Source organism: Tympanuchus pallidicinctus, unplaced genomic scaffold (genome assembly GCF_026119805.1).
Source record: "Tympanuchus pallidicinctus isolate F22 unplaced genomic scaffold, pur_lepc_1.0 scaffold8, whole genome shotgun sequence".
Classification (NCBI taxonomy): domain Eukaryota; kingdom Metazoa; phylum Chordata; class Aves; order Galliformes; family Phasianidae; genus Tympanuchus; species Tympanuchus pallidicinctus.
In genome coordinates, this window is record NW_026294802.1 from 584,130 (window position 1) to 602,895 (window position 18,766).

General features: G+C 35.6%; 1 protein-coding gene across 2 annotated transcripts in view; it reads right to left on the bottom strand.

Annotated features, from left to right (window-relative positions):
- The window catches only part of PIK3C2G (phosphatidylinositol-4-phosphate 3-kinase catalytic subunit type 2 gamma), a 200,105-nt gene that overhangs the window by 122,152 nt on the left and 59,187 nt on the right, over positions 1 to 18,766 (bottom strand). For both annotated transcript variants that reach the window (XM_052668620.1, XM_052668619.1), the window contains exons 13-16: positions 17,566 to 17,697; positions 11,533 to 11,647; positions 9,681 to 9,811; positions 3,295 to 3,483 (exon numbers count right to left, since the gene is read on the bottom strand). In XM_052668620.1, the coding sequence (XP_052524580.1) occupies positions 3,295 to 3,483; positions 9,681 to 9,811; positions 11,533 to 11,647; positions 17,566 to 17,697 (567 nt within the window). The remainder of the gene's footprint in view (positions 1 to 3,294; positions 3,484 to 9,680; positions 9,812 to 11,532; positions 11,648 to 17,565; positions 17,698 to 18,766) is intronic.

Sequence of the window (18,766 nt, forward strand, 5' to 3'; positions counted from 1 at the left end):
TCAATCACCCATCCCTGAAATTAGAAGTAAAATTAGAAGTATAAAATCCTATTTTTCACTTTTCCTTGACAGCTGTCTCATCCCATATTTATTGATTAAAGAAACAATCTTTTTACTATTATTATTTTTATTTACTATTATTTATTTACTATTATTATTTTTTAAAGCGTTGGCTTCTGGGGCTTCAAGAATCAATGCACTTACTCCAAGTACTGGATTCAAGACTGCTGCTAAATATATCCGTGAAATACACCATTATTGAGCTTCCAGTTTATGAATGTTCTTCCTTTCCACAGAATAAATGACTATGGTATCATTTGGCTGCCCTTATATGTGCTTGAAAAGATGAAGAGCAAAAGCAGGAGAGATGTGCCCAAAGAACAAGAAACATCTATTAAACTGTATATTTAGCTGTATATTGTGTACACTGTGGACAATTTAGAAGTTTCAGAAAGCTGCAAAGACAGTTCTAACTCAGATGCAGGATAACAGGGCTTAATTTGATGAGTCATGATAGCATTCCCTAAGCACTCCAATGCTGCCTTGTAACTCATACAATGAGTTAGCACCTCCAATGATTTGATTTTTTTATCCTTGCAAATGTGAGCTTGGGCTGAATCACGACAGATGCCTCTTCTCTGCTGTGAAAAGAATGGTAAATTAGGGTCCCCAGCCTAAGATTTGCAAAAGATTAGTGATTTTGAGTACCTTCCCTAAACCATATAAAGAGGTAGCATATTCTTGCAGAAATTCAGCTTTTCTGTTGGATACTGCAAAGTGAAATTCCTAAAAATGAAGCAATATTCTGAGTGATTGGAACATCTTGATCTTTTATGACACTCCTTACAATACGGTATAATTTGTATGTGTCATAGTTTACAATATAGAGCTCAAGTGTGGATCTCCTTGCTCCAGAACGTCTTTTAAGTTCAGTTATAAACACTAAATTCATTTTTTTTAAGAAAAATGAAAATAAAACTATAAAAGGGCTATTAACTCTAAAAAACCTCTCTGAGCTTAAATTACTGGAAGCTGGGAGAGTAAGGCAACATTATTATGATTAACCTATTTTTGTTGCCTTCCCTAGATGTCTGTTGTTGGACAGGATGCACTAGACTGACATTTGCTCTGATTTGGTCCAGCTGCTTCTCCACAGTTGAACTATGTTAACAAAACATATGCCCAATTTATTTTACTTACCTAGGATAAGATAGAGATGGTAACACAAGTCCTTAAAATGGACATGAATCCGTAAAGAGTATTTCTTTTATATTCTGCTCATGTTTTATACAAACATGGACCTTTCAGCTGTGTCTCAGTAATCACAAGAATTCAGAGAGCTGTTTCGTTGATGATAGAAGTCAGGAACTGAGTTGATGAATTGTCAGAGCCAAGCATAATACAGGATAGAGATGAATGAACCTTCAAAAACAGCTCAGTTATGGAGCTTACAATCCAAAAGTCAGGGAAGGTAATAGTGAAGGGAAGTTGGATTGTACTCAATGCTATTTTACTTTTCAATATGACTGAAATCTGAGGAAAAGATAACAATGAGAAGAAACCTCAGAAAACTTTTTTATACAGAAAGTACTTAGCTCCTTCAGCCCACTCTCTCAATCTGCATTTACATGTCTCTCAGTAGTTAAATAATGAGAGCTAGACATCTTTGAAATTAGAAATCTTAAATGAAATGTAATCCCTCTCTTTCAGAATGTTAGCTTCCTACTTGTTCATGTACCTGTACAATACTGAAATACGTGAACGACAAAATCTTTTTTAAAGATTGGTACTGTGATCCAGAACTCCTTCTCATAGTAAAGAGAATAGATCGGTGTTGTCTTTGTTGAGAAAGAAACTGTAGAGACAAACCAACTAAGTTCTTAAAAAATAGCCCTTTGGCATCACTGGAGGCACCAGCCACATACAACAGTGGCACTGGGAGACACAAAGTGATGACATCATCTTGTCTTTCCATCTCCGCAATGTCTGCAAGAATAAGCAGCATGTACACTGCATTCACTTCACACTGAGAAGCTTTGTGATATATAATTCAAATACCCTGAGAAGCACCTGGCAAGAGCTAATATTCTGCACCACAACCTAATGCAGAGCTGCACCTTCAAGGAACAGTAAAGCTCTTAATCTCCAGAAATGTCCCACACACACACAATCAAAATTTGACATAAGGTCTGAACTGAAATTGCTCTGGCAAACCAGCTCAAACTCTCTTGTTACTTGAGTGTGAAAGAAAACATGTTGCCTGTATATTCCTTTCTTCATTGAGTCTTTCATACATTCTAATCATTTATTAATGATAAACAAAATGCCAATAATATGCTCCATCTTTCAGAGAATTTGCTTCCATCACTCCCATTAAAAATCAGAAATACATATATGCAAACATGTGAAACTCCTTACACTTGAGACACGGGAATTCTTAGGAAATTGCTTTGCATTTTAAAACAACTATTGTTGAATATTGTGGGGCTGCGTAAATACAGTTCTTTCTCCTCGAGTAAAGCTCTAGGTGAAGTATTTTGTTTCTAAAGGTCACGTGTAAAATATGAAACTGATATTGCAAAGCAGATGCAGTCTCATGCTTATCCAGACTAGTACTTGATAGATCTAATTTCTCAGTCATTTCATTCATAGGGTTAATGCTTTCATGGATAGAATACTTAGCAGAAAATATGTAGTAAGGTTTTAGAGGAAGCATAACTGCTGAGGCAGATTCTATCCCTTGATATCTGCCATTCCTTCAGAGGTTAGACCATCTCAAACATTCCTGAAAATCATCTCCCAGTGTAAGAAGTTGTGTGGAAGAAATCACCCAGAACTTGCTCAATTTTTCAAAATTCTGCTTCAGAAAGATGGGCTACAGGTGAGCCTGCACATACTTACACATAATCTCTAACTGGAAGCATAGTTCAGTCTTCCATATCTCCCCTTAGTTCCCCTTAGCACAGTAGTTTGAAGATATGGAATGCTATGCAAGTGCTAAGAATTTGATTGATCACCTGCTACCAGAAAGTGACTGAACCTGCTGTAGAGAATGAAATACTCTTCTCATTATTCTGAAAAATAGGAAACCTTCTCAGTCAAAAACAGGGCTGGTGTATTCAACTTAAGGACATCACAGGAGTTGCAGTATAACTATTCTTTGACAGAGGGACAGAACCAAAAACAACAAAGTAGCATACTTCGTTGAGCGTAAGTGAAACACTGAATTAATCAGCAGCACATAATGATCATTCCTCTTCTTGTTAATTTCCTACTAAACTAATTGTCCCTTACCTGAAAGTTAGAAGCCCAAGTGCCTCCACAGGGTTAGAAAATCTCCATTTCCTCATGACAGAATACATTTCTGACACAGTTGTTTGATCCCAACTGGGTGCACTGCCCAGTACCAGAGGAAGGGAGCAATTTTGCTTATTGCAGTAGTAACGATAAAACCATAAGATTCTTCTCTGTTGCTCTGAGAGTCTGGAAAAGAAGATTAGAAATTCAGTTTGAAATTAAAACCACCTGGAGCTTTGTGTAGCACCAAACGTTACTGTACTGTGGGGCCAAGTCATACAGTACACTCCTCTTCAGCTACGTACATGTTTTCCTTGGGGTAGGATATCATTTTCTGCAGACCAGCTTTCATAAAAAAAGTGATACTTATACTCTGGATCTGTCAGCCTTGGGTCATATAAAAATGAAGTGTCAAAAGAAACACATATATGGTTATTTCACTTCCCAAGCACTCTCATTTTTCTTCTCCACTGTTGTTGGTATTTGTTTGTTTGTTTTCACTGAGATTTTGACAGAGACAAAGAAGATTCGGTTTTCACTGGGGAATTTATTGTTACTTCCATCTACTAAGGATCATCTAAGTTCTGTAACAACCAGACATACAACACCACTAGCCATAGTTTTTGTTCATGTTCTTGCTATGACTAACACAGGCATGTTCATTTCTAGCACATTTGCATTAAAATTGGGGTTTAGGTAAATCCATACACACATGAGCATGTGTGCCCATACAGAGTCATGGCATTTGCCTCAGCATATAAAAGGAAGGAAAGCTCCCATCAATCTCTGTCTGTTTATAAGACCTGTTTGTAAGTATGCTATGAAAACAAAGGATGCAATACCAAATTCCTCATAGATATATTAGGTGGTTGAATAACATATTGATGAAATGGAAGGACATCACACCACATTTCACCACCATAAGTGCCTCAAAATAATTTTTTTACTTATATTTTCAATTTATTACCAATTCAGGTGTTTTTGCCTCATCTATATTAAAATCCTAGAGTTTGGTATTATTAGAAAACATTAGAAGAAATCATCTATCAAAGCTCAAACTCTTTCATTTGATATCAAAGCCTTGAGAGTGCAAAGTGATCTCCAGTTGACACATGTCATTACTGACGCCAAGATGAACACTGGCTATCTTCGTCATAGCAGCTGAACACATTGGTGATCCATCTACTTAATAAGATAATTTAATTGTGATGTAAAACTCATCTAAATATTTCAAGGTGTAAGAAACCTTGTAGAAGGCAGTATGTAAATAGTCTATTTCCAGTCAAATATTTCATTATCTGGATGCATAATCTGGGCTTAAAATCCAGCATTTTAGAATAGAATATCTCAAGTTGGAAGGGAGCCGTCTTCCTTCTACTTGCAATGATCTAGAGCATTTTTAGCCAAAACAAGGAACTTAGCCCTTCCCAAATTCTCAAGATTGCCACAGTTCATATCACTGGACATTTAGAACAGAGGTAGTTTTGCTGTTGTATTTGCTCTTTTTTTAAATGTCACAAGAATGTTTATTCCTCTCTGTTAGGAGAATAAGCTCATAAATGTAGGTAGAAGAAAAATCTACCCAGGATCCAAATTCAGTCATGACTTTTAGTAATTGTGTCAAGAAAAAATATAATTTTAGCAATCATCTTAAAAGACTGTGTCAGAATTCACAGCATATCTATTTTAACAACACATATACGTTTCTCTCAGTGAAGGAGAAGTCACACAGAAAAAGAGATTAAAGTAGGCCTAAGACTTTACTTCTATCTTGTTTTTTTTTTACATTCAGATGGTATTCTGCAGGACAAAGGGTAAATGGTTTTAAGTTGAGAGAAGGAAGATTTAGGTTGCATGTCAGGGGGAAGTTCTTTCAGAGAGAGTGGTGAGGTGCTGGAACAGGCTTCCACAGAGGTTGTGGTCGTCTCTAGAGGTGTGCAAGACCAGACTGGATGGGGCCCTGGGCAGCCTGGTCTAGTATTAAATGGGGAGGTTGGTGGCCCTGCATGTGGCAGGGGAGTTGGAGATTCAAGATCGTTGAGGTCCCTTCCAACCCTGGCAATTCTGTGATTCTGTGAAGCACCCCTTTTATATGTTAACTTTAAGCAGAGAAGTTTTCAAACAGCATGATCCAAACTATTCAATTTGTTCAAATTAAAGCAGCTACATTTCGTTCAAATTAAAGCAGCTAAAGCCTTCACTGAACTTAAAAAATGAGATAAGAAAACAATCCTTGTATCAAGTTTCTAAATAACAGATTTCACACTTTGCTTTAGAGGCAATTGCATTTTCTCTTTCCATGTTTCTGTGAGAAACTAGACTAACATATTTTAAAGATTCAAAATTAAATTAAAGGTTGGGTTAGACTTTTGTTTGGTAGTATTTTACTTTCTAGGGAGGGAGGTATTACTTTTACTCCTTGGTTGTAATAAAAGTTTACATACACGTACAATAGAACATAAAATATGTGATAAAAGCGTTTTGCATAAGTTTAGCATCTGAAGATTGCTATGCTAATAAAGCTATTTCTTCAACACACAAGTGATAAGATGCTAATAAATTCTTTGTATTGATAAAAATGCAGTTCTTTAAGTTATTACGTCTAAGTTTCCCTCCCTGTATCAATTATATCAAAATATATTGTCTTCTAGCCTTCTTCTCAAAACAAAGAAAAATACAGAAGAAAGAAAATCTTACTTAAAATCTAAATAATTCATTAGTTTTCCTTTTGATAATTTCCCTCAATATCTTTCACTAAATGATGGAAATTGTTTCAGTGGAAATTGGTCTTAATTTTCATTTACTTTTGTGGGGAAATGGTAAAAATGAGTTTATATGCTTGTTCATGTTCAGCCCTAAGACTGGACAAGACAAAATAGCAAAACAAAGAGACAAACAAAAAAAGAGTCAGGAAAGCAAAGCAAAGCTAGAGGTTGCAAATTTTGGCCCCCTGGCTCTGATGCTCACTTGCAGGTTTCCCTCCTGTGGACAGATTAGCAAAATCTGCCCAGAGACATTGTGGAGTCTCCTTCTCTGGAGATATTCAAGACCCACCTCAACATCCACCAGGAAGACCTGTAAGGAACCTGCTTTAGTGAGGGGTTGGACTCAATGATCTCTAAAGGTCTCTTCCAGCCCCTACAGTTCATGAAATGTGCAGATCAATGCCATTTTTAGGCATGTTCTGCTATCTACCAGGCTCTAAGAAGTCTTTCTAATCACAATTCACAGCAAAGGCAGTCTAGTGATGTTTGGTAAGCAAACCAGATTCTTAGTCATTAAGTGACAAAAAAAAAAAAAAAAAAAAAAAAAAAAAAGAAGTGGAAGCAGTGAGAAAATGTAGAAAGAAATCATGTATGCTGGAAAGAAAGATGGCAAAAAGATTGTCATTTTCCTGACTTCAGATCAGTCTCTGATCCTTTCTTCACTGGGAGCCACTGTGGGCAAACAAGCTATGTTCAAAAAGAAGCCATTGTCTCAGATGGCTACGGGGTTTTGTGTTTCAAGCACAGTAATCCTAAAAGGCATCAAAGGTTCACATCTCAACTGCTGTCAGAAGTCGGCCAAGGTATCAGGCATCAACTAATGAACTCACTTAGTTTCCTCTCTCTCATCTGGCTTCACGATGACTCCAAAGATCACAAAATTGCACACTATGCGGACCTGCGAGGAGTACAAGTGCCATACGCTGAAGTTCATTATTTTCAGACCCACTGATCCACTCTAGTAACCCATCACTAGTCAGCATCCATGAGATGCTGGCAACAGGACCAGTGATCTCAGCTTCCAGAGACAAGGGTCTGAGAGTCAGCTGCTGTGAAGACCATGTGTCTGGATCAGTTACTGGGGAGACTGATGTCTGCATAACATGAAGAGATCTAAAACCAGTAACCACAGTATGGTTGTGAACTTGGGGGTTTGTATATCTGGGTGTCAGCAGCTGAGGAAAGGAGGAAGATCTGGAGCTAGCTAGCAGATGAACTGAGCACAACTACTAGCGTAATTAATATTTTAATGCTATAGACTTAAATATATAGACATAAGGGTATGTATATATTCCAATGGCAGAATTTGATCCTAATCAGGCAGAGAAGGAACAGAATCAGGTTGCCTGCTTTTGTGGGAGTGCTATGTGTTTCTACATGTGCTAGTAAGGCACTGCTTTCTGTCTGTGTTGATGTATGTGGCTGGACATCCTTCTGTAGTACGTGTGCCTGCCAGGAATATGCACTACAAGTGTCTAATGGCTGAACATGAGGACACAGAGCCACAGCCAGGCTGCATCCATGATGGTACTGAATTTGACAGTTTGTAACAATGACAGCCAAGTAGTTGTATGGTTTTAGACATTGTTTCTCCTTTTTCTGCCACAGAGTTTAGAACATTTTCTGTCCACTCTCTTATCTGCTTTCAGAAGAATGACTAGAGGGATCCTGACAGCCTGAGGGTGGTTTCTTGTGTGTTCCATCCACAGATAACTTTTTATTTCAGAATCATATCTGAAACTTGTAGGCCTGGAGCATCATCATACATTTTGCCCCTGAAAGGTTACCTAGATTTACCAACTTTATTTGACCTATGAAAACAAGGAAGAAAGACAACTTGAGATTTTGTGGCAACAAAGAGTTTTACAAATTTTAATCAAACTCCATCTTTACTGAGGGAGGTAAAAAGAATCCCTCTGATATTGATATAACAAAAAATTCTGGCTCACAGATTTTTCTTGATCAGAAATCACTTAATAAAGATGAACTCTTCCTTCATTAAAACCCCCAAAAAAGCAACTCTTCAACTTGACAATTTATTTGGTAAACCAGTTTGTTCATGAGATGAAAACAAGTTGTGAAAAAAAAACAAGGACTACCATTCCTCATCCTCCAAGAAGGTTATTGCACTTATCGTAGTCTTAGCAGCAGCCACTTGTGCCAACGATTTGCAAAATTCCAAGATGGAAAAAGAATTTGTACCTCCTGAAAGTACTACACAACCTGTAATGAACTTCTTAAATAATTCAATGAATAGTAAAGTATACTGTATGTTACAGCATAACATTCTGTAAGAGTAACTCCAGGAAAGGGATGGGAGTGAAGAAAGCCACAGAGGGTAATGTAAATATGATAAAGCCAGAAAAAAAAAAAAAAGCCATTTCAGAATGACACTATTAGTTCTGTGAATCATCATAAATGACCATGATCTCATTTTCTTCCTTTAAAATTTAAGACATGTCATCTCAGATCAGGTCATCGGTCTATTTCTCACTCAGTGTTTTGCCCCAACAGTGGCAGCTAGAGATGCAACTTACACAGAGGATGCCAGCCTGGCCATTTGCAGTGGTTTCCTCCCTTCATGCACCCACAGAATACAAAATTGTTGCACTAAGGATACAATAGGCTCTATGTTTGCCTGGTCTTGTATAAGAGCCATTTACGAACACATTAGCCATGAATCTTTGGATAGATTTATGGATCCAATGGCATTGTCTACCTCCACAGCTCCACAGTAGCAGGGATTCACCACTGTCTGCTTAAAGAAGTATTCTCTTCCATTTATTGATAGTTGATATACTTCTGTCACTGAAAATCCCTAGTTTGAATATTCTGTGGTTTTATGGTTCATTAAATATATTGCTTGATTAAAATAAAAGGAAGAAAGAAAAAGGAAAGAGAATTGAAAAGTTTTTTAACAGATGCATCATATCAGACTGGGAGAGAAGTTATTTAGTCACTGTAAAACTAATGCATCTTTTGACATTTGATTCACATAATTAACTGTGACTGGCATAATGACTTTCTATAAGTATTTCTGCTCCTAATTTCACATGGATTATATATAAAATTATATAGTACATAATCTTAACTTATTATGTAACTTACGTATATCTGAGCATACTTATCTTCTTCACTATATACACTATAATTGGTTTTGTTTCCATGTGCCTTCTGTTTGATGCTGAACTTTGTATATTTACTCCTTTGCTTAGAAAGAACTTTGTACACATTTTTAATGGTTACATGCTATTTAACCTCTATATAGTGTTAATAAAGGATGATGATTTTCAACAAATTAAAGGTTTGCTTAATAATACTAATATAGACATACTGTATCACCTGAAGATCTTATCTTTTGAATAAAAAATTAGTTACTTCCCTCAATGAGTTGAAAAGACGTAACAAGAGAAAGGTAAAAAGAACAGTTTTCTAAACTAGTAAAACACACTGCCATCTCCAGGAGCTTATTTAGGCTTTGCTGATCTATTCTCACATTTAGAGGTGCTGTTCCTGAAATCAATCCTGCTAGGCTCCTTCAGAGAAAAATTTTGTTTCTGAAGTATTGGATATATTTAATTGTGATCAATAGATCAGGACTAGTCAGGTACAACTTACAGCAGGAGAGAATGTGCCTGTGATAGTCTTGCAATATGCTTCAGGCACTCTTCAGTTGGCTCTTCAAGATCATCTCTTCTCTCTTCAGGTTCAGGGTTAATGAACTCCAAATCAGTTTCAGGAAATTCAATCTTTATTAAAAAAAAAAAAAAAAAGAAAAAAGTGAGAGAGAGAAAGAGAGAGAAAATCTGAACTCTTATTAGCGATATGTATTCTGCTAGAACAGTTAATAAATGTCATAGTCGATTTGTACAGGAAGCATACAAAATATGAGAGAGAAAAGAGGATGCTTTCTGCATGCAGCATATTACCTAAATATGTTATTGATAAAGTCAGCCCACAAGAATCAGTGGCATCTTTGTCTCTGACTTTCCTGGGAAAATTTCATCTAGTCTATTTCACTATGTTTAGAAGGCTGAAGTTGTTTTTACTTTCTTTCCTCCCCTCTTGTTTTTTAATTAGGTGGGTCTTAAATGAAAAGTTTCTATTATTACAGATTTATTTTTCCATAAATATAGGGATAATTCTAACATGCACTTTCCAGTGTAAGATAGAAGAATCAAGTTCCTCATGTCAGTTCCTTATGATCAACTACTTATACATTGTACAGCATCTACAATTTTTTTCATTCTTTGCACTTCCATATAGACATTAGAAATTTAGAATGTTTTTAAGATGCAGAGAAAGAAAACATTCTACCAAAATTAAGAAGTTTGTGGTATTTAGTGATCTGAATACAGTCAGCTGAAAATTCAGGTAGCTCCTTAAAATCCAGCTAAATTTGCACATCACATTTTGGCTTGCTAACTCACATCATCATTTTTTATCTATCTATTTCATATATGTGTATGTATTTAATATGCATCGTTTGTCAAATGCTAGCGAAGTTATGCCCTAGAAAATGTAAATCTCATCTTGGCCATATCAGAAAAGCAATCCTTATGGCACTATTTACGTTATGTTCAAAATCATGACACTGTTACTTATATGAGAACCGATACTGAAAGGGAAAAAATGGGAGACCCTCCTGTCCTGCTTCTTTTAGCAGAGACAAATTATAAATGAGCATTCATTTACTAACTTGACTTCCTTTATTATTAATAGAGAGAGCTATTCTAAGGCACTTTCTTGGACTGAATTCTTCAGACAAGAAAATCCCCTGTCCATTAAAACCAGGAAATTTTAGGCCAGCCTCATTTATCCATATTATCTACTATTACAAGCCATTTGCTAACAGTTGTTTCAGCTTTTTAATACAGAAAACAATTTGATTTTCTTTTGAGGTATCCAATTGCTTTGTTCAGCTTCGAAATATGACGAAACATCCAGGCAGACTTACTGCATTTTCAGTATTGGGAGCACTATTCTGCTTGGAGTTGGTGGATTGTCGGCATGTAGTCATGGAGATAGAGTTTTACTGATGCTTACTGACAACTTCCTTGTAGCTACTTCCTTTATAAGTCCTTCATGCTTATTGCAAGTTGTATGTTACACTTATAATAGCATGCAGTTCAATAGTACATGGAACAAAAGTTCAGACCTGAAAAGGCAGCTGCAAGTCAGGTAAGAAGTCAGCAATTTTTGTCAAAGTATTTTTGGAATAAAAATTTTATGAATAAAAAATTCTACGAAAACCTTCTGTGGTCCTCAGAGGTGGTATGTGATGTAAAAATTAGCATACACTATGCAGCATTATATTTTTCTATCCATAAAGATTAACATGCTCTCTCTGAGCAGCTATAATGGAAATAGCATTTTCAATTTTTGATGTCCCGATGAGCTGCGGGAAAAATCCTATTTTTTGCACTTTGCTGGAAAAAAACACTTTTCATTGGCTTTTTCATTTTCTTACCTGCAATGTTACTGATGTTGGTGCATCAACACTACAGATGCCTGGGGTAATCATTGCTGCTGGAAGCATACTGTACAACTTCATGTTAAGTAGCACAGTTCCATGAATGAGCTGCCTGCAATGGACACAAACAGAAATACTGCCTCATTACCGGATGTAAGGTGAACTGGGTTTACTGAAATTACATCAAAAACCATGGACCTGGATAGCTTAAAGGACGAGAGAAAGGAGAACAAACCTTTACATTATGCAACTAATACAGATATAACCAAGGTAGTGGTTGTGTATGGAGGGTCTCAGTGCCATAATGGTATCTGTTTAGTTGGAGGGATTATGCTGCAAATGAGGTGGAAAAAGTGGAAGGCAGTGTACACTTATTCTAGAGGAAGAAGAATCCTGTGACCACCTACTGCAACCACCATCAACCCTGCTGATATATAGATGGTGGAGAAAAGGGGGTATGATGTTAGTCTCCAAAAAGCTGTAAGGATTTGAGTGAGATCATTTGTATTACACCTGCTGCACTTGTTTTTTGGACAGATAAAATATTATGGTTTGAAATACCTATTTGAGCCCTACATGCACAATAAAGCCCTACCAGAAATAGGCATACATGTAGTCGGTAGATAAGAAAACCAGAACGATTTTCATTCTAGAAAACTTGAATAAAATGAGAAAATTCAGGTGTAAATTCTAATCATGACTAATCCACTCAAATAAAGAATGCAGCACCTGAATAAAGTGTAGTACATTGGATGTACCCTCTAATTTGTCTACATCTTAACAATTAGGATACATTCATAAATATGATTATGTTTAACATTTATTTTTCTACTGAAAATTTTTACCACTTTTATACCACAGACTGCCCAGCCAGTAAAACCATAAGAGAATGGACTAGATTCTCTTCTGTCAAATCTAACAGAAACACCCAGACAGGCAGATGAGTTTTGAGGTTAGGACTAATTTTTGTTTTTCACTTCTGAAGCTACTGATGCTGTAAGTGCAAACATTTTGATTTATTGTGAGAACATCACTCAGGAGGATTAAAGACAAAATCATTTTCTAAAGTTTCTTTTGCAGCTGAAGGTTTAATGTGTGGAGGAAGGGAGGCAGAAAAAGGAACTCTGATGTGATATTAGTTGGGGAAAAAGTTTGTGCTGTGAAGTCTTTCACTGAGGTAAATGTGGAAGTGATCAAAGGAGGTTCAAAGCTATCTTCCTGTGATGCTTGCTTAGATGACCTATGTTAAATGAATAGCCCTTTGCCCATTCCCTTGTGGACAGGTATTTACAACATAATTTGAACTAACTGACCTCGTTAGAGAGAGTAGATGAGAAGTGAATGAACACGAAGACCAAATTATCATTTGAGTTCTCTTTTCTGCTAATCACTTATGTTGTTCTCTGAAATTAGGAAAGATTTTAAAGAATCCATACCGTATATTTTTTTACTGGGAAACTTTGAAGTCCATGTAGGTAAATACAATCAAGGATAATTTCTGTGTGCCTAACTGAGACGTTTCCTGAGCTCATTATCTCAGCTCATTTGCACACAGTGTGTATGTGTCTAAAGACTGTCCTGGAAGGTAAAGAATCTGCAGATGTACTTCTCCATTTCTCAACAGGAGAAGAACGAAAGAAAGTACTGTATCATTGATTCTCTAAAACTGTTTATACATTAAAGCAGATGAAAGGACTATGAGTAAAACCAAGGACCTCACCTCCATACTATTTAGCTTAACAGCTCCTAAGAAAAAATGAACTAGTTTAGGAACAGATATTTATAGCATGCATACAAAGTATGCTAATTTTCTATGTGTAAGTGAGTATATTACACAGTGAAACATACTTTAAACTAAGGCTATTTGTTAAAAACAGGGAGTATTTTAAAAACATGTGAATAGGCATCAACAACTGAAAGATCGTATATTTTGAGAGACAGTAATCTTCAGGAAACTCCATGTACTCCGCAGATAATATTCCACTTTCGGACATAAAAATCAAACAATAACTAAGAACTCTGTTGATGAAACAGTTACAAAGAATATAATTATTTTTAGAAGGAGGAAAAGATAAAGGAAGGACAGTGTTCAGGATCCTCAGAACCTTTACTGATCTGCTATCTTTGCCTGCTGGTGAGCTCAGATAGGTGACTCAATATAGTTCTCTCATCTATAAAGTGAAGACAGTGCAAAGTCAAAGACAATTAAAGTCACAGATGATGGCTTCCATGCAAAAAAGAAGAACAAAAGTTCTCTTCAGCATAAATTACATCAGAAGGTCAATAAAAAAAGCTTCTCTGTGTCTGCCACTGTTTGTTTAAGTCCTCATACAAAACCAAAGCAGATGAAAAGCTCTGGAATTATAAAAATTTCCAGTTTTTCTCTATGACAGCAGCAAAAATAAACCTCCAATCTTATTTCAGCAGCAGAGAACACTGAGATGTAAGGACAGCACCAGTTATTACTCTACCTTACAAAATCAACCTCATGTCCTGAACTCACATTGGTGGAGACCTCATTCACCACACCCACCAAGAGGAAAATTTTGTTGCTTGTTCTATCTGATTTGGAAATACCAATGCAAAATAAATAGTGCTGTTAGAATCAGTGAACTCAGGGCAATGGGCAGCAAGGAGACACTAAAACTCTCATATTTCCCCACATATCAGATTCCTGATTTGCAAATTAGCTCTGGATCACCAAATTATTCAGTCTAAGAGACAAAACATTTTTATGACATGAAGGAATGGAAATGTAGCACTCTGGTTTGGAAACATTTTCTCAGCTGCCTCCTTAGCCTGAGATTGCTTGATATCAATGACCTTACTGACACTGACCTACTGATACTAACACTGACTACCTGCTAAAGATAAGAAATGTGGATGCAGAAGATCACCTAGCTGAACAAGGTGTTATTACTGATTTCATTCTCAAATAACTGTAAAATTAGAGTGGAGTTACTGTTTAGACTGGATATACCAAGAAAAAAGAGGACCAAATACAGTGTAAAAACAATTTAATTATCCCCAACTTTATGTTTGTAGCTTTAAATATATTTTTCTCATACTTTCTACTTAGTGTTTTCCTTGTAGAAATGGAGTGCTAAAATCGCAGAGAACAGCTATAGCTTCTTCATCTGTAAAGGTACATTAACATGGTCCTACCCAAAAGCATGAGCAGTTCTCCATGCTTCTAGAAAAAGATGAACTTGTGCAGATTAAATGTTGGAGAATTATCCCAAAGTGATCACAATTCTTTTTTCCTGTTCTTTTTAACATAATCTACAGACAACTTGAACAGGATTCCTTTGTTTTTAACCAGAATAGATTATAATGGGACAGAAATCAGGAAATGTATTTTTAAAAGAATTGAAATTTATTTTCCTTCCCCAGTGTTTATAAAAAACAAATAAACATTTTAAAAGTGCTTGAAAAGAACATAGAGTGGTCTTTTCTAATCTTTTCTGGTCCTGAGAAGAATGCCTCTGTGACAAACTAGGACAAGGACTTAAAGAAGGATGTGTGATGACCCAGGCAAATATCAGCTACCAGCTTCTTCAAAGAGCTTATTTGTGTCCTTTCCCTTATTAATCCTAGACCTGAGTATCTGTTAAGATATTTTCAAAAACTTAAATTCATCTCTAAGAAAAGTATTTGTTTGAGGAAGTGGTATTTTCCAAGTCAGGAAAGTTTTGTTAGAGATTTCCTGGGTAGATTCATTTAATCTTTTTATGCGTGTTTACAGAATTTGTTCATTTATTGATCCTAATACCATAATCTTCACAATAATACAAGATACTCTTAACACATTAGTATGGAACTACAGGTGCAAACATTTTCTTGGTATATACTTTCATGTTAAGAAGTATCTTGCTGAAACGAATCAAAATCTACTTGCATTTCAAGCATGAGGGAACAGAGTTTAGTTAATTGATAGCATTAAGAATTATTAAGAATAATTAAGAATTATTAAGAATCATCTAATAATTTTAATCTTGCTGCTCTCTAAGTCATTAACCTTGAGAGCTAGTTTAGAAAAAAAAAAAATTAAAAAAAAAAAAAAAAAAATTCATCTCTTCCAAGAAAAAGGAAAAGCAGGCTGAATTTCAAGTTTCACATTTCAGGAGTTTCAGTACTCCATTTATTTTTAAATCAGTATATAAATTCAAATAATAGAGAATGGAGTTGTGATTGGCTAAAAGAGGAAAAATTACTTAGGCTTCTTCATGTTAATTATTGCTATAAGTGACATAGCAAACTGACTGAACAATCTATTCCTAAATTATTCCAAACCCAACAACTCAACTTTTATTTCTGCTTTGAAGGGTCATTTCAGCAATGACCTGTACAATTATACAGCAGATTAAAAGAAACTAACCCTGTATCCCCTTCATTGTGCTGATTGTGTGTACTTTGAAACAACGGAGCCATTTTCCGGTGAGTTCTGAAATTGCCTGGGTGATTTGGAGATCTATCTAATGAAAATCGGTATGCTTGCTCTGAAGGTAGGCATTACAACATACATAATATGGGGAAATGGGGACTTTCAAATATCATTAATTTGGAACTTAAATGCTGAAAAGTGGTAAAAAAAAATAAATAATAATAATCCCAGTTAAGTGACCATGCTAATATTCTGTTTCTGTGTACTAAGCACACATTAGCTTGCTGGGGCTCAGGGCATGTTAGCACTTTATCTTCAGGTAGCTTATCAACTAAGATAGTACCCTGTACCTTTTCATTCTAAGCATCAGAATAGCAGAGATATGCAAAACAAGTTCAAAGGCACACACAATGATGGTGAGTGATGTGCTTTTCTTGCAAGTAGCCTAATGAAAGATCAATAAAAACACTGAATAAAATGCCTAAGAAATCCTTGCAGAAGAGATTTGATTCATAGAAAGAAACATATAGAAAGCTTTCATTCAAGCTAAGACCTCTAATCATTCAGTCAAAGAATGATCTCCTTTCTTTAATGCAGCAATCTTGAATTTTTTCCTGAAAATATGAAAAAACCTCTAGCCAAGTCTAAATTACTGTCTACTGTTTTAAGCCTCTTGGCCTAGAAGTTCAATAGAACCCAAGGTCCTTCCTAACATAGTAAATGCCTAAATGCAATCAATTGTGGTTTTTTGTTTGGTTGGTTTTGTTTTTAATGGCAGCTACCACAACATGTGAAAGTAGATAAAGATAGCTCAAGTTGAGGAAAGAGCTATAGCTATAGAGCTATAAGAGACAGATGCTTATTTAGAAGCTTGTAGGGCTTGAACATATTCATCTATTGCTCAACTTGAGCAGCTATGCATTTAGTTAGTCTGCTGTTGTGTATCTTACTTTATGGCATGCAGGACTAAGGGACAAATAAAAATAACTTATTGTAATAGATCTAAACTCAGATATCTCAATGAATCTAAATAAAAATTAAGTATCATCATAATGGATTGATCTAAACTTGGATTTCTCAGTGCTATTAAAATATATTTATGGTAAGGCAGAAAATTTATCTTAGATGACGGTTTATGCATCACTACACTCAAGCCTACAAGCATTGTTAAATCACAGTATGCTATGTGTAGAATGAAGAGGTTAAAAAAGAAAAGAAAGCTTCTTAAATTGTCTGTAGATTAAAAGGGGATCATTGTAGACATTACTGCCTGTCCAACTCCAAGCAGAATGAATGGGAGTGAGAAGGGAAAGCAAACTGAAAAAAAACCCCACACAATTGTGAACAGGAAGTTATGGTGGGAAAGATTTTGAAAAGCTACGAAATAGATTTCAGTATGGATTTTCAGCAGGCCAAATGAATTTTACTTTATTAAACAGTTACACAAGCCAGGTTCAAAAACAAGGTATTGAAAAGAAAGAAAAGCTTATGGGTGGAGCTCTTACAGGCACATCAAGAGCATTTTATTGTAAGTGTCAGCCAGGTTTTGAAATTAGTGTTTCTTTCTTTTTGTATTCTTCCCAAGCTGAGCGTAACACTATTCAGGAATGGTGTTTTCACTAACCGTCATATGAAAATGAACTTACTCTTTTTGATACAATGGGCAACATGTCCAGCCAAGCACCTCTGTGGTTTTAGAAGCACTGTTTAGTCCAAGTAGTTTTATTGTCAGCATCGTTTCCCTTGGAAGAGCCTTTATCCGTAGAGGAAAGTTGATTCTAAAATAAAATAATGGAAAAAGAAGAAGAAATCTAGTTTTGTTACAAGTAACATCTTTTCACATTTCTCTGGATTCCTAAACACATATATCAAACTATAAATTACAGGAGGGCAGTTGTGAAGGAAAATGTAACTGATAGGTCCCTTCAATACACCAGCCACACATGTAAAGTATTGTCAGCCACTAACTTGCATGATAGTACTTAAGAAGCATAGAACCCTAGTTAAAATCTTGCATAGTATTAATTTATCAGTGGAGGGCTATTTCAGTGCTAGCATTCCCTGAGCATGAATTGTAAACAAATAATTTGCTGGCTTGCGTCTTCAGAAGTAAACACTACTACTAAGAACTATGAGATGTTTTGTAAGTAAAGTATGATAATCATTCTTGTTTATGTGTATGTCTGTGGAGTGGCATTTCTCAGGCACAATTTAAAAGCAGAATTTGTTGTAAAAGAAATGAGTAATTCATGATTTTTAATGAGAAAATTCTAGTACATGAGTGTTCTTCTCAGCTTCGTATTGATTACTAATAAACTTGATTGGTCATTCAATTTGTACATATATATGATTATATGACCAATTTACAAACATAATTTAGAGCAATTGTAATAAATGAGATACTTTCATGCTACATGGTAGAATCACATATGATATTAATCAGACATGTGCAAAATTTTATTTCCTTTTTCCTGAAGAGAATATCTGTGGTAGATGGTTTTTAAGTTAAAAAATTTAAACTTCTCAAGCATAAAATGAGATTTGTTACTTTTTTTTTTCTTTTTCTTTTTTTTTTATATAAACAAAATCAAGGAGCTAAGGGCTAAAAGAATTATTTTTGTGTTGACAGCAAAAATGTCAAGAAAACAAAACGTCTGCATAAACTCGAGTTAAAACAAACCAGAATAAAAATTGATGTAATATTATTTAATATTGTGTGTGGTCTTCCAATTCATGAAAGGGGCATATAATCAGGAGAGGGAAAGAGTGTTTACGAGGGTGGATAGTGATAAAACAAGGGGGAATGGTTCTAAACTGAGACAGGGGAGGTTTAGGTTAGATATCAGA